Source organism: Oreochromis aureus, linkage group 12 (genome assembly GCF_013358895.1).
Source record: "Oreochromis aureus strain Israel breed Guangdong linkage group 12, ZZ_aureus, whole genome shotgun sequence".
NCBI classification, from domain to species: Eukaryota; Metazoa; Chordata; class Actinopteri; order Cichliformes; family Cichlidae; genus Oreochromis; species Oreochromis aureus.
This window is the reverse complement of record NC_052953.1, coordinates 26,006,655-26,021,743: the sequence shown is the minus strand read 5'-3', so window position 1 is coordinate 26,021,743 and position 15,089 is coordinate 26,006,655. Positions and strand designations below refer to the sequence as shown.

Here is a 15,089-nt window from a genome sequence, read left to right as displayed (position 1 = left end):
CACAAAAATCTTAATTTTAATTTGAAGATTTTGTTCACGTCTAGTTTTAGTTAACTATGATAACCTCGCTTGTAAGCGCTTCCTCTTTGAAGGGATCACTTCACCAACGGGTCCTCACGCCAGTATCTGGTCCTCACTAGGATAGGTGGACAAGTACACACCCTCAAACGCAAGCACGAAATTGAGTATCAAGTTTCTCAGCATCGGCGAGGCAATATAAAGACCCTATGAACTTCAACCTTTCTTCTCAGATGTTTCTTCAGGGACAGATGCCTTTAAGCTGACTGGACTACAAATACACTCCTGTCATAATTTTTAACTTCAGTATCTTAAACCTGACCGACTATAGACCCAATACTTTGAGATGAAAAGCAGATGTGTACTTCAGTTTTTTTACTTCTTATCATCAATCGTTTTATCAAAAGCACAAGATATGGTCGGACCGACTCTCTCCTGTTTCACATCGATTCGTGGTAACGTACAGACGCGTATTTCCTTTCTGCACGAAGACACAGTCGGCGTGCGCTCCTTGCACCTCACCATCTGGTCCCAAGATATGAGACTGGTAACATGCACAGTAAACGCCAATCCACAGATAACAGAAAGATATCACAGTCTCTGCAAGACAAGCAACACACGTGGTCAAGAGGTAAGCTATGGGTTTAATATCAGCAGCATATTATTGGCGCTGCAGAAAGCCGACTGCGCTCACCTCGAAGCATCCAGTGCGTCAAAGCTCACCAGGCGCACAAGAACAGACGAAACAGAGAGAAAAGCTCGGCGAAAACGCGCCTGGATCTTCCCGGGCACGTTGTGGTGCGGCAGTGGAAGCACGGCAGACGGATATGAAGAATTAGGTGAGACTGCTGAATTCTGGTTTTCTGACTTTGTGGTTAAAACATATTTTGGCCTGTTTGAGGTTTTCGAGGACTTTGGCGATAAGAGGAGACAAGTGAGTCGCAGTTCCCTGGTGTTTGTGATCTCCAGCAGTGCTTACTGAAAGCCTCATGAAAGAACATTTAAAATCCAAACCTCTCAAGCTGCTTGTCACTAAAATCACCTCAATTAAAAGAACTAATATCCCTGTCATTTTCTAAACATAGCAGAAAGTGTTTCCACTGATATCATAATAAGGATTTAAATTGAAATGAGAATAAAATGAAACTCACATCGGCTTATATTACTGACCACTATGTCCCAATAAAAGCTACTTCTGGCTTCTCCCTTATTCAAAGGGGGAAACCTATTTCTTTTGCAGAACACAATACAGTCAACAATGCTTGGAGTCATTTAGAAATAATGCCATTTCCTAGTTTGTCCAGCAGGGCAGCTCCACAGTGCTGGAGCCTGGCAACTTTTATGTGGGCAGCTAGGCTGAGATCATTAAACTGAGATGGTACACATTATTTTATGTCACACACTCTTATCAGCACTTATGCAGGCATGACTCCCACATAGGAGTACATCAGATGGCCTCATAGTCAATAACCTTTGCTATGTAAACCTATACTGAGTCAAATCTTGGGCCAGATTGTGCCCTTTGTTTATCATGTACACCCTTAGATGCCAATATAAGAATAATGGATTTCTTTTTGTTTTTTAACTATAAAAAGTGATATGGCTGTCTTACCCTCTCCCCAAAATAATCACTCATACACTTAGATTCCAAAAATCTAATTAGGAGGTGCTTGATATTTTTATATGATAGTCACATCAAAAAGATGTGGCTCATAGGGGTTTGTTTTTTTTTTTTTTATTTAATTGAAAATCTTGTGACCCATACATTTTTAATTTTCAAATAACTGCCTTTGAAGTCTGCAGCTTTTTCTTTCAAATCAGGTATGTGATCTTTTGCTTGAAAAAAGCTTTGCTTCCAAGCAAAGTGCCCTTTGATGTGTGATTAAATCCTGCACACAGGGATGTTCGAGGGTACAGACAGATGCTGCCGTGAGCATGACCACTGCCTGCAGATCATCCCGGCCTTTACGGTGAATTATGGAGTGTTCAACCGCAACCTCTTCACCGTCTCACACTGTGAATGTGACCAAAGGTGAGCGTCAGAACACACCCACCGGGCATCTTTAACACAGCGGCAGGATTCCAAGTATTCATCGCCTCAAGGGAAACTCCTGCAACCACTAATTCACTTTCCACCCCCTGACATCTCCACATACTGCCCTGGCTGGCATAGAAAGTCAAGTAAAGGCAGATTTGCTCAAAGGCTGAATTTATCAGTATTAATGCCTTCTTAAACTTCCGACTAATAAACTCGGAGGAAAGTTCCTATCGTGTCATTTTGGCAGGGTGCCAGTAAACGTAAACCGATTTAAGTAGACGAGCCCGGGGCCATGTGATATAACCGTTTATCCAGGGGTAATAAACGCATCACTGCGTTCACCCCTCCAGATAAACTGATTTCAAGAGTGAACACGCTGCTCGGCGGCTTTGTATTTGGAGGGCATTCCATTCCTTGTACATATTATGTATGTGCTGTGATTTTATTTTGTAAAATCACAGCAACGTCAGTTTTGCCCTCACTTCACATCCAGTCTTGACAAGTCTGTGTGTACTTTTTGGTGTTCATCCCAAAGAAGCACATGGATGTGGTTATAAAATGTTTGGGAATAGTCAAACATGAGGAAACACTTGCCATTTGTGTGTTTATTGACTGGACTGCTTTTTGAACTTTGACTCACCTCGTTCTTTTTTCTGCCTCTAACTAGGTTTCGACAGTGCCTTCTGGACGTGAATGATAGCATTTCTAATATGGTAGGCTACAGCTTCTTCAACATCCTCCGGATTCCCTGCTTTGAGCTCAAGCAGCAGAGGCGGTGCACTGAGATGTACTGGTGGGGGATGTAAGAGAGGCACAGACACTGTTGCTTGATACTTTGACTGCATATTATTAGACACAACAGTTGCTCAGTACCATAGAAAAAGGGTTGTTCTGTGAACAGTGTTGGTATGGTTGCTTTGGAAGCCTGAGTGGCAGATGCACTTCTGCAGCTTGTATTAACATGCCTTAAACTCTGCCAGCAGCTGTTTAATTTCCACTGTGTCACTATCGTTATCTTCCTCAAAAGCTAGGATCTATTTAAGTAAAGTAAGAAAATAAGAAATGATAAGAAATGTGCTGAGCAGAATGTTTTTTAACATGTTTTGAAAATGGTTCTCCTTTCCGTTCCTCTGTTGTAACAAGTCTGTGTACTCTCTCTATAGGTGCAAAGTAGCCAAAGAAGCTCCATATGCTGTCTTCAAAAGCCCCCTCCCCTACAACACCTCTGATCCTGAGCAAAAATATGCAGACACTGACACCAACAAGTTACCAAGTAACGAGGAGCAGCATGTAACTCAAAGCCCCCCTCGCAGAAAGTCATCTAAAACTCAGCATCAGTGTGGATTCAGAGACCCACCCAGAGGAGACACTTTCCACCGCAGACAGACAAAAGCAAGAGGATGCAGAAGACGCCATAAACCTCATGGAGCAGCACCTTCACAGTTGCCTCCAACATCAAAGGCAGTCGCCACTGCTTTGTCAGTAGAAACAGGTCTTTTAAAGATTTCTAAAAGTAGCTTACAGAGTAAAGAAAGCGATGGAAAAAGCCAGCATATCAGAGTGGGCCTGTCAGATTACTCCACACTGAGACGCCGAGGTTCACCACAGCTCAGCTCAAATTCTGATCTGCAGAGTTCATCTACAGCACCATCACCTTTAACACAGATGCCAAAAGTTCAGCCGCACCAAACAACAGCCGCAGTGACCAAAACCAACAAAAGTCACAAAGACGTTATCAAGAAAAAAGGATGCTGTGGACACAGGAAGCGTGTGAGAGGTGATGCTTTTCAGTCAGGCTGTAAAAGCTGTTTGGAACAAGAAACAAAATCTCATATGAAAACAACTACGGACAGATTATCAATCAAAGTGACTACACTGGAGATGTTGGGTATTAAAAAGACAACAGAAACACTCACATCAAACACTTTGATAACGGCTACTTTTGCTACACCCATTGCAGCAAAACTAAAGACAGCAGCCCTGCTTAATAACGGTGATGAGCCACAAAAGCAGGTGCACTCCTATCTGCTAATGAATAACTCAAACCAGGAGCTCACAGGTAGCACCACAGCCCAAAGCACCCATACGGAGAGAAGCCTTAAACAAAGTAAAATGTTGCATAAGATAACAGGTGAGTGCGCACAGCTGCTGAGAGGGCTATAGCTGCAAGTTAAGCCATTGATTTTCCTCTTTCTTTAATTTTGACATCTGAAATGCAATTTAGTATTTTAGATGCTTTTAAAATCAGTCATTTGTCACTTTGGTTGGAAACATTCATGTTCTTCTGGATCAATCCAAATTATTATATTTTAATTGTAATATTAATGGGAATTAGTTGTTAATTACAAAAATATACTCAAGAGGGGAGGTTAGAAAGTATGCAAGGTAGTGAGTTAAATGACTGTCAAGGCTATTTTTATTTGTTAGTATATCAGTTAGTTTTCCAAGTGAGCAGTTTGATTGTAGCTTAACAGAGAAATTTATGTGTTTAAAGAGGAAGTTCAGGATATTATTCTATTAACAATTACCAGGCTTCTTAGCTGTGTTATTAGCTGTCGTTACCGATGGGACAGAATGCTAATCGTCATTGTTGCTGACTACAAATTACAAATGCCAAAAAAGAGGGTTAACCTTTACTAGAAAATAGCAGCATCAGTAACCAGCAAATTTACCCAGTTCTGTAAAGAAATCTGAGCACACTCATAAATATATATGCACATATATATTTTTGCTCCTGTAGATAGCCAGCTCCTGTGTGAAAGCCTCAAACATCTGGACTACTGTAAATTCAAAATCCCTCCTTTGAAAAAAAAAAATGGCCTCCAGAACATGGAGTCGAAGACCATCTATCACTGTGACTGCACCAGCCGGTAACATGACAGTTTTATTTATATGACATAAGTGTTGCATTATGTTTTGCATGTTGTATGTTCACATAATTGTATGTTATACACCTATGCAACATTCTCAGTGTCTATATTCAGGTGTATTCAGGCGGCCTATTTTACAAAGGAAGTTAGCTGCCCCGATCAAAGACTGGACAATGTGTTTTTTAATAAAGGTTTATTAATGATTAAATAATAATAATTATAAATCTGATTTATATTGTGCCTTTCAAGAAACCGAAGGTCATTTTATACACAGAAGTTAAAAACTAGGACGTAGGTGAGGAGTAGGATTTCCTCTACGAGCTGTAGGACTTGACTGGGAGCGAGTGGAGGCACATGAGGGTGGGGGTGAGTTGGGACTTCTGAACATGGCTCAAATAGGCAGGAGGTGATAAAGGGTTGAAATTTAAGGAGGTACTAAGTTTAACCAAATTGCCCCTTAATAAGATTGCCCCCTGTTCTGCTGCTGTTTATGGCTGTAGAACAGATAAATAATCATGAAAAAAAATTACAATGTCAACACATTAAAAAGTAATCCTAGCTTCACAGCTTGGGAATTACTTCATTCACGATTGTTTTATTTAATACACCAGTAATCTTATCCCTGGAAATAGCGTTACGACATAGTCAAATGAGGTTAAGGAAATATGAGCCTTACACAGCTTTGAATTAGTTCAACCGAAATCACCCCGATAATCTGATGACTATAGCAGCGGTGTCATTAAAGACCAGTGGAACTATAATATTGGGTAAAATAGGAAACTATCCAAAATAAGTACTGCATTGTTGTTGCACTACAGGAAATAGCTGTGACTCTGTCTCCATCAGAGTCCACATTTACTGTGATGGCAGGACGGACGGCACACTTTAAGATGCATATTTTCCAATACCAAGTATTTGTTTATTTATAAACTAAAAGATTATGGTTCGATTTAAGCTGCAGGCAAAACTTCCCTTTGAGTTTACGTCAGGAAGGGCATCCTACCCAATGTGGGTGACATCATGTGGCAAGGGAGCAGCCAAAAATACCTACTGTCTTAAGCCACCGCTTATTTCTTTTTGTTTTGTGCCGAGGAATCAAACTTTCTTTTAATTTTTTTTAAATGGTCTTTTGAACAAGTGTTGTGACTACACATAACAGAACACTTAGCAAAGAATCAATTTTAAATGGTATCTTTAGAACACTTGTGAATAACATTTTTCCCATTTCTATTAATGAAAAGCATCGAAGATAACCCAGTTTAAAAGGACTAAAAAAGCATTTTCGCACCAACAAGGTGATTACCAAAGCACTTTTCGCCAAAACTCAGCATATTTCCACATGGAGGTTAATTCATGAAATCATAAACACCGAAAAGTATGGACAGAATTTGATCTGCCATGCAGTACTATCTGGAAAGTATCTGATTGGTAATGGCTTCATTTGTCACCATGACGATAATCCCAAACACATTGCCAATACAATAAAAGCAGGCCTGGATCGAGGCATGTCATTTCTTGCTAGAATAAGGCACAGTGTGCATACATTCATGGTTTTAATATGATATTTGATATGTTTATATTGGATTATGGACTTTGCTGCCTACTATATGGTAGGACTACAGTATTTTTCTTCATTATTATTTATTCTATAAAAATTAAATGTTTTTTTTTAACCTATATCCCTGAGATCACACGTGGAGAGATATAAATGATATTATTCCCTTTCTGAAACTTTTCTTGCTCTGCTGTATGTCTAACTGGTTTCCTACAAGTGATCTTATTGCCTTACATACAAGAATTAACTTGTCACTTGTCCTTTTTGTCAATTTTACAGCTTGGCTGTTCAGATTGAAAGCCTCAAGCAACCCAGCATTCTGCCTTCTCTCATGCTGGATTTCGTCTCTCAGCATTGCTTTACACTGCAAAATGAGAAAAAATGCCACGGCAAAAAAAGGTTTTAAGCTCCGATATGCGTATTCGCATTAATCTCTAACACTTTTCGGTTAAAGCACTACCAGCCCCTTGTCTAATATGTTCACTCAGTTTGCCTGTAACAGATTACTGTGCTGAGTTCTCTTGCTGATATTTTTATGTCTTTTTTTCCCTAGCTGTTCTAGAGGCTTCACTAAAGCCTCTGACCTACATCAAGTGCTTAAGAAGATAGAGGAAAAAGACTCTGCTGGGGTGCGAATTTCAGGCAGTGACAGAAAAAGAGGGATTCCTGTTCGCCTTTATAAGCGATGCCTGAGGCTAGAAAGCGGAGCTGATATTATGGCACGGTTCAGATGACTGTAGAATAAGCTGCTATGTGCAGTAACAATAAATGTTATAAGCTTTAGATTTCACGCAGGCTTTGCTCTTTTTCCCTGATGGTGGAAAATTGCAGCATTTTAAGAAGTCAGGCCCTCGACTGGCAAAGTATGGCCTTATAAATGTAATTATATCCTTATAAATGTAAGTTAAATGAAAACATAATTAAATCATTTTATTGTTTCTGTTTGATTTTGAATTGATTTTAAATTCACTCTGTCGTCTGCACTGTACATTGTATGACTCAGTGAGGGAAAAAACTAGAATAATAAGTAAGATTAAAGCTACAAACCCAGCAAATCATGGAAAAGCATTGACTCAATAAAGGAAGAATTAAACATTTTAATTATTGTCATGTCTACATTAAAACTTCACAACTTCCTTAGAAAGAACAACAGCTGATTTGCCTTTCTGCATGCAGCAGCTGTAAATCAAAAATTTAAGTGCTTGAATATTCAGCCACTGGCTCTTTCTTTCGAGGAATAAAAATCAGTAGAAGCAAGACAGAATGCATGTGTGTGAATGAGATGGAGTCAGGTATAACAGTGAAGCTACGAGGAGCTAGTGAAGGTGGACAAGTTTAAATACCTAGGGTCAAGAAGAGAGTGGAGCGAAGGTGGAGCTGGTTCAGGCTGGTTCAGGGGTGGTTTTTGACACAAGGATAGCAGCAAGAGTAAAGGGGAAGGTTTACAAGATGGCAGTGAGACCTGCTATGAGGTATCTTTTGGAGACAGTGGCACTGAGAAAAAGAAAGAAGGCTGAGCTGAAATGTTAAGACTGTCTTAGAGGGACAGCTTAGATTGGGAGGTCTGGAGACAGAGGCAAATCTGACATGGTTTGGACATGTGCAGAGGAGGGCGAGCAGCTATACTGGACAAAGTTTGTTGTCTCCAGCCAGGCAGGAGGAAAACAGGAAGACCACAGAGGAAGTTCATGGATCTAGTGAAAGAGCACATTCAAAGGTTGGTGTGACAGAGGAGGATGTTAGGGTTAGGGTGTGATTGAGGCAGATGGCACTAATAATAATATTAATAATAATAATAATAATAATAAATTGATTTTTTAAAAGCTCTTTAAATTATATAATAAATGTGCCTTTGTCATTTCACAGCTGTGATAAGATGTGGTTTTAGATACCAAAAGAAAGAAAGAAAGACTTTTGACAGCTTTTATTCTAGCACGCGGTGCATTCTGGGAGCGGTTAGTTGGCCTTGGAAACATGGCGTCGCACTGACAGCTTGGTGACTCTCATTATCTTCTCCAGGCACTGACAGACACCGGGCCATTAGCAGAGCTGCTTGCAGTCGGGTTTTAGCCGTGAAATGAGAGTACTACAGGTTCACTTTGCGTCTTGAAAATACTGTCGTTTAGACGGTGCGACGCAATAACGGATTTAGCACGGCTGTCACGCCCACTCTGCTCGGTAACGCTATAACGATACCGTACGGTAAGTTAGCTCCGCTTCAGCTAACTGAGCCAGACAGCTAGCAGCCGCTGTTAGCATGACCAGAGCACCCATGTAATGTAAAGAGCACCTGCCACTACAGCTCGCCCGCTGACTGGCACTCGTCAAGTTAGCTTGTCTCCCTTGTCAAACACTACCATCAGATAAGACCGCGGCGCTGACGGCCGTTATGTTATTGTGAGTCGCTATCAGGCTAGCTAGGGCGTTTCTGTCATTCTGTCACTGAATTTTTAATGTTCGACCCCTTTGGCTACGCTGTCGGAGGAGAGAGCGATGGGCTCCGGGGCTGTGGATTCGTCCCAGTGGCTTTCGGTGAAGGAGGAGACCATTTTTCTCCACGACGGTCTCATTCGGGTCACAGATCTGGCCGAGCTGCCCAGTGAAATTGGAGTATCGGAGCAGGGGGACACCGAGCAAGAGGTGGGTAAAAGCCATCGCTCTTTTTTCCTGCTCAGTTTCTCTCACACACATAGACACACACACACACACAAACAAACATAAAGAGCTGTATACAGGAACATTTGTATATATCGTTGAGATCAGTGTATCTTTTTGTTTATTTAATGTAAGAATTAGTTTTGACTGTCACCTGCAACACACCCTCCGTAATAACGGTAGCGCAGACGTTTGCAAGTTTCCTGTCCTGCTAAATTTACCATCAAGGTAACCGAGAGCCTGGTCAACTCATTTCCTGCCCCTTCCTTCAAAATATAACTTAGTACTATTACAAACATGGCAAATTTCATTTTTAAAATCTCTAATATTACATAGTATCTTTCTTCTAGTATATTAACGTGGAAGTAATATTGATTTGGTACTTAATATTGTACTCAGTGTTGAGCTAATATGTCAATTAGAGGTGTACTAAAGGTATCAAGCTACACAGCTCGTACTTTTTTCACTTAAACACATGCCTGTATGCCTTTATTTTTCCTGACTAGATCTTGGCTTATTTAGTGCATAGTAAACAGATTTAGTCTACGTAAAAGTGACATAGCTACTCTTTCATTGAGAAGTGTTTTTGTATGATCATTGTCAAACGCAGGGGAAAAACAGTTCTCATCTCTCCTGCTCTGAATCTTGTTCTCCAAGCACAAAACAAGCTATGTTTTGTAGAATCTATTGTTTACCAAATGTTTAAGCTTTTTTAAAAAGACTTTTATTTTGAAAGTTCCATCCCATAACCGGAAGAATCCATGTTGTTAGATGACCAGAAGCTTTACAGTGATGCTGATGGAAACAACGAGCTAACACCGCATATTTACATACTCGATATTTCCATACTGTGCCTTGTTTTGAATCTAGCAGGATCCACCAGACCGTGGAGAATATTTGCCGCAGTCTTCATGTCACATGTTCATGAGCTGGGGTCTAATTTGTGCTCGGAGTTGCCTGTTGATGAGTAGTAGACTAACAAGACAGTGATGGTTACTCGCTTTAAACAAGCAAACTTCATGATAAAGTGGGAATAGTTAAGTTATGAATTGTGTGCTGAACTTAACCTTTACAAGAGTTCATACTTGCAATCAGTCAGCTGCATTTCAAGACTTTCACTTATAGATGCTTTAAAGCATATTTCTGTGTTACACCTTAATGCAGCTGTTTTTCTTAGCTTTATAGTGTACATATTTATTATTGCAATATGCACTATTCTTACACAATATCGGTGTTACATCTATCTGTCTATCTGTCTGTCTGTCTGTCTGTCTGTCTGTCTTCCAAATTCCTTGCTTAGATCTTTTGGATCTGAAAAACGATGATCATATAAAAAACTATAAACTGAAGATTTGTTTATATGATGTTATAATCCTTATTTGTGTGCTAATAGCCACAAAACAGGTTTGTTTTTGTGCATGTTTAATTACAGTCACAATGGGCTTAGCTTATACGAGAGAAGCATGCTTCTATAACACCAAAAATAGCTTAATTAAATGTTTCTTTTGAGTTAAGGCCACCAAATCAAACTCATTAATTTGTACATGCAGTTTTTATGTTTTCTGTTAGTTCAAACTATGTCCCAAATAGCTGCATTACCAGTTTATCCTTGATCACCTGGTTTTTGGGTAGGCACCAAAACTTTTCAAATACAGAATAGTCCCTGTATAGTGGAAGAAGTAGTTTATTAGCGCAATTCCACACATCATGTTCTTAACACTAGAGGTGCCTGTGTTAGAAACACAACAGCTCCAGGGCCTTTCTTTGCTACTGAGTTCTCAGGATTCCAGTTTGGAAAATGTTTGTAAGAGTAGAATGCTTAAACTGAGGACTCAGTAAAGCTTCAAAGCAAAACTTTACTGTAAAAGAACCAATCATAATGACCTACAGCAGGGTTTCTTATGATGTTGGACATTTTATGGTAATAAATTCTTCAACTTTCATATTAATTATGAATTAGGAGCACTGATATTGGATAAAGAGTATGGTTACATAATGTATAGCGTGTTTCATCCTTAACATAAAATGCTAAAACGTGTGTTTTATCAAGCAGAGCCAAAACAGATGAGCTATGTGTAGTTATGCGAACTTGGTATTTATAGTGGGTAGTCCCACTAAATGGTACTAAAACATAAAATAAGAAGACATTCTTGCGTCATTGTTAGGCTCTCAGTTTGTTTGTTTTATTGTATTCTTGGTAACATTTAGATCCTCCACATTTAAGGCCTGTGTCCAGTTTTAAGACTGGCTCGGTCATTCAGTGCTGTTATCGTAGGTGTTGTGATGCTGACTATTTTTATCCGCTTGCAGCAGTTTTTGCAGAGCAAGGTGGAGAAGGCCCAGCATCCAGCTATGGGGTGTTACTGTAACATAAGCAGCGTTTCTGAAATTGAATCAATACAAATTGTGCCTGCTAAATGCTATAATGGATTTTTTTCTAGTCCATGATTCCTGTGTAATCAATATCTGAAATGCTGCCTAAGTGCACATGAGGCACATTGTTTCACTTGTGATAGGATACGTGCTTTGCTATCTCTGACCATTACTGCGTAGTCCAAAGAACTGGAAAGACAAGAGCTCCTTCTGTGGAAATGATTCATAGCTAACTATGGAAATGCTTTATGACCAGATCTTCATAAACCAAATGCATTTTATAAGTCATGTATATACCCCACTTTTGAATGGCGGTGTTGATGATTTTTCTTATTGTTTTTTTATAAAGATGCCAAATTGAAAAAGATTTTAACATCTTGCTGTTTTTGCAAATAATTCTTAGTTTTTCGCCAGTAAAATTTGGATGGGCTAGTGTGTAACACAGCTGTGTTATTTAAATTTACATCAGTAAGAATAAAATCCCTCACTGCTTTCCTCTCTTCTTCCATAGTGTCCTTTCTATATTCTGATTAAATATTTCTGCTGATAAGGAAGATTTCATTTGTTTGTAGCCAGCATTGCCAGGAAACAAAAGACTGTCTCCCATCTCTAAATAATACATTGTTTATTGTTTTCTAAAATGGTCAAGAAAAAAGTGAACAGTTTAATAACTGATTTTTTTTTTTTCCTCTCTCCCACTACCCCTGTCCTATAGATTCTAACATTTGAGACCAAGAATCCGGTAGAGCTTGCTGAGCGTCTGCGTGCTGTCTGTGGGAATCAGAGCAATGCATATGCCCGTCTGCTGGAGTACCGTCTCAATGCCCTGCGTGGCCTGTGGGGGGCGCAGCGGCAGCTGGCCCTGGAGGAGCAGCAGGAGCGAGAAGGGACTGGAGGGGCTGATGAGGAGACCTTGGCCTTGCTCAAAAGACAAGGTCTGCTCCAGCAACCCGAGCAGGCGCCCTTCACTTCCCGTGTCGGCCTGTTGCTGGTCTTTCCCCTTTTACAGTCCCAAACTCGCAGTGACCCAGCACTCTGCGGCGTCACAGCAGAGGTACTGCTAGCTTGCCTCCGGGACTGCCAGCCGCTGAGCCTTAGCAAAGAGCCCGCTGACTGCCTCAATGGCCTGGAGGGACTGCTATGCTCCTGGCTAGAAGATGGTGCCCAGGAGTCAGGCCCAGTGCATGGACAGACTCAGCCGCAGATCCTACAAACGCACAGACAGAGGGAAAATGCTGCTGCTGCACTTGTGGCACTTGCCTGTGCCAGGTGAGACCATGCGCTCCTCCTTGCTGTTCTACCTGCATCCTTCTTAGGATCATTCGTTTTGTTCTTGTAGACAGTGTGCTGTACTAATGGTATTCACTGAATGATTACATACAAGATCTCATTGAAATGCGAAACCTGTGAAAATAAGCTATCTAGAAAAAACAATACTCATCTTAAGTGGCAATTTTTGTTATCAGGCAATAACATTAAATTATTAACTTTGTTTTCTTAAGGACCACACAACGCACTGTGGTAATCTTGCTTTGATATTTGTAATGTAAGATAAAGAAGTAGTTGAGATTTTGTTATGATTTTAAGCTTATTGATATGAACAGAGTTTTTGGCTCCATGAACTTGTAGTCAGAACAACACTGTTGATGTAAGATAGTAGTGCTGTTGGAAAACAATGCTTCTTTTTCTTCTTACTGTTGTTATTAACTTCATTAGGCAGCACAGGGGCCCTTGTGTGTAGGAGATAATTCGTGGCAGCTGCTTTCTAAATACTGATGTTTGGTTTAGGTGAGGGTTCTGCCTGAGAAGAGCATGCAGAAAGCAGGACATAGGATGATTGGCTTTGAATTTACCAGGTTTTTACCTGCACTTTTCTCACATATGTCCACATCAGTTTCAGTAAACTTCGCGCAGAGTTTGTACAAGGGAGATAAAATGTAAAAGACATTTAAATGGGTAGTTCTACATGTACTCACATCAGGTATTGTCTAGAAACGTTCAGGAAAACAGCTTTAATGAAGCTGTTTGGTTCTTCATTGTGCCTTGTTAATTCTCTAGAACTCTTCGAGAATATATCAAGACTTTACCTTGTTTGGTGTTTTGATTGGATAGTGGAGAGCTCTGTCTGACATTCTGTTTCATAATCTCCCACAGGTGTTCATTTGAATTGAGATCTGGTGAAACTTCTGACTCATAAAATTTACATACTTTCATTCAGTGTTCCTTTTTGCCCTATTGATGTGGAGGCATTCTTATCCTAGAAAAGACTGTTCACCTCAACACACATAAACACAGAAATATTCTATCATAGGCTAAATGTGATAACTCAGAGCAACTTTATTATGATTTAAAGTGACCTTTTCCTTTGAGGGGACAGGTGGACCCAAATAATGCTTGTACATTGCACCGTTGCCCTTACCCTTTCAACTTGTCATACATATTCATGTGTTCTTGCGTGCAAAGAACAGAAGCAAGCACACAAAAATATATCTGAAGAAGCTAATCTTGTATCTGGTTTGTTTGTTTGTTTTTTAGTTTTTCTGCACAGATGAGCAGAATATCCTTTTTTGTTTAGTTTTTGTATTTGTGCCTGAACTCAAGCTTCTGTTGGTGACAGCTGATCTTGACTTGTCAAAACCAGAACTCTCCACTCTTTGTTCAGCCTCTGTTGAGGCAGAGAGCTCTTTGTTGTGGGGAACTATCTAGCCCTGATGCTTTTTCACCCAGCAGTGGAAGCTAATTAAAGGGCTATCAGCTTTAACCACCCTCTCCCCCCCTCCACCTCATCTGGAGTTGGTTAGTAAATTCTCTGTGTAGGAGGGCTATGTAAGCAAATGGACTGCACAGGACTTTGATATCAGCTGTTTAGATGTTTACATAGTATGGCATTAGAATAGAGAATAGAATATTCCTTTAATTGTCCCACAAGGGGAAATTTGGGTGTAACAGCAGCAAGAAAGACACATATACAAACAAACAGTACACAAGACACAGAACAGCAACATACACAATTTTTACATATTTACATCAAGGACAATGGTTACCACTTTCATGAGGCTTGCATTGATGGTGTCTCTCTGTTTTAGTTGTTGATTTTAATACTCCCAGTAGCACTATTAAATGTTATTATAAACATACGAGTCAAAATTTCATAGCTTAACCCTTTCTCTGGTACAAGCATTGGGGTTTAGTTGATTTAACAGACTTTCACAGAGTTTTTAAAATTAAAATACACACACACCTGAATGTGGTCCATAAGTTAATTCATTCTTGACTGAGTAAAATCTGTAAAACTTAAGAAGATTGCTCAGTGTGGCATAATCTCTTTTAAATTGTTTAAATTTACATCAGATCCTGCCCATAATCCATGCCAAGTTATTATTCCTCTTGCAGCTCCAGAAATGATTAACAATGAGCTTTCACTTGTGTTTCACGTTGAGCTCTCTTGAATAATCTGCCAAACTCATTTCTAGGGGATCCCTGAAGACCTTCATCCACACAGTTCACCTGCTGCAGAAACAAACTGATCTGGGCCACCTCCCTGTGTCAGATGTACTGTACAGGTGAGGGAAACTGTTTT

The 15,089-nt window shown here is 40.0% G+C and overlaps 2 protein-coding genes across 2 annotated transcripts in view; both read left to right on the top strand.

The window, feature by feature from the left end:
• The first annotated feature begins 276 nt into the window (after positions 1-276).
• On the top strand, positions 277-7,582 carry LOC120443021 (group 3 secretory phospholipase A2-like). Its single transcript, XM_039620559.1, has 7 exons — positions 277-857; positions 1,918-2,050; positions 2,724-2,858; positions 3,220-4,187; positions 4,797-4,926; positions 6,761-6,880; positions 7,035-7,582. Exons 1-7 carry the CDS (start codon positions 365-367, stop codon positions 7,213-7,215), a joined length of 2,160 nt encoding a protein of 719 aa, XP_039476493.1. The 5' UTR covers positions 277-364; the 3' UTR covers positions 7,216-7,582.
• Positions 7,583-8,466: 884 nt separating this feature from the next.
• The window catches only part of LOC116323919 (probable E3 ubiquitin-protein ligase HECTD4), a 39,342-nt gene continuing 32,719 nt past the window's right edge, over positions 8,467-15,089 (top strand). Inside the window, exons 1-3 of the mRNA XM_039620804.1 lie at positions 8,467-9,121; positions 12,225-12,778; positions 14,983-15,072. Coding sequence (XP_039476738.1) covers positions 8,975-9,121; positions 12,225-12,778; positions 14,983-15,072 — 791 coding nt within the window. The 5' untranslated portion in view covers positions 8,467-8,974. The remainder of the gene's footprint in view (positions 9,122-12,224; positions 12,779-14,982; positions 15,073-15,089) is intronic.

Coding starts and splice junctions, on each gene's coding strand:
- LOC120443021 (XM_039620559.1), top strand. CDS start 365: ATGAAAAGCAGATGTGTACTTCAGTTTTTTTACTTCTTATCATCAATC. Junction 2,051..2,723: donor CACTGTGAATGTGACCAAAG/GTGAGCGTCAGA, acceptor GCCTCTAACTAG/GTTTCGACAGTGCCTTCTGG. Junction 4,927..6,760: donor CACTGTGACTGCACCAGCCG/GTAACATGACAG, acceptor TCAATTTTACAG/CTTGGCTGTTCAGATTGAAA.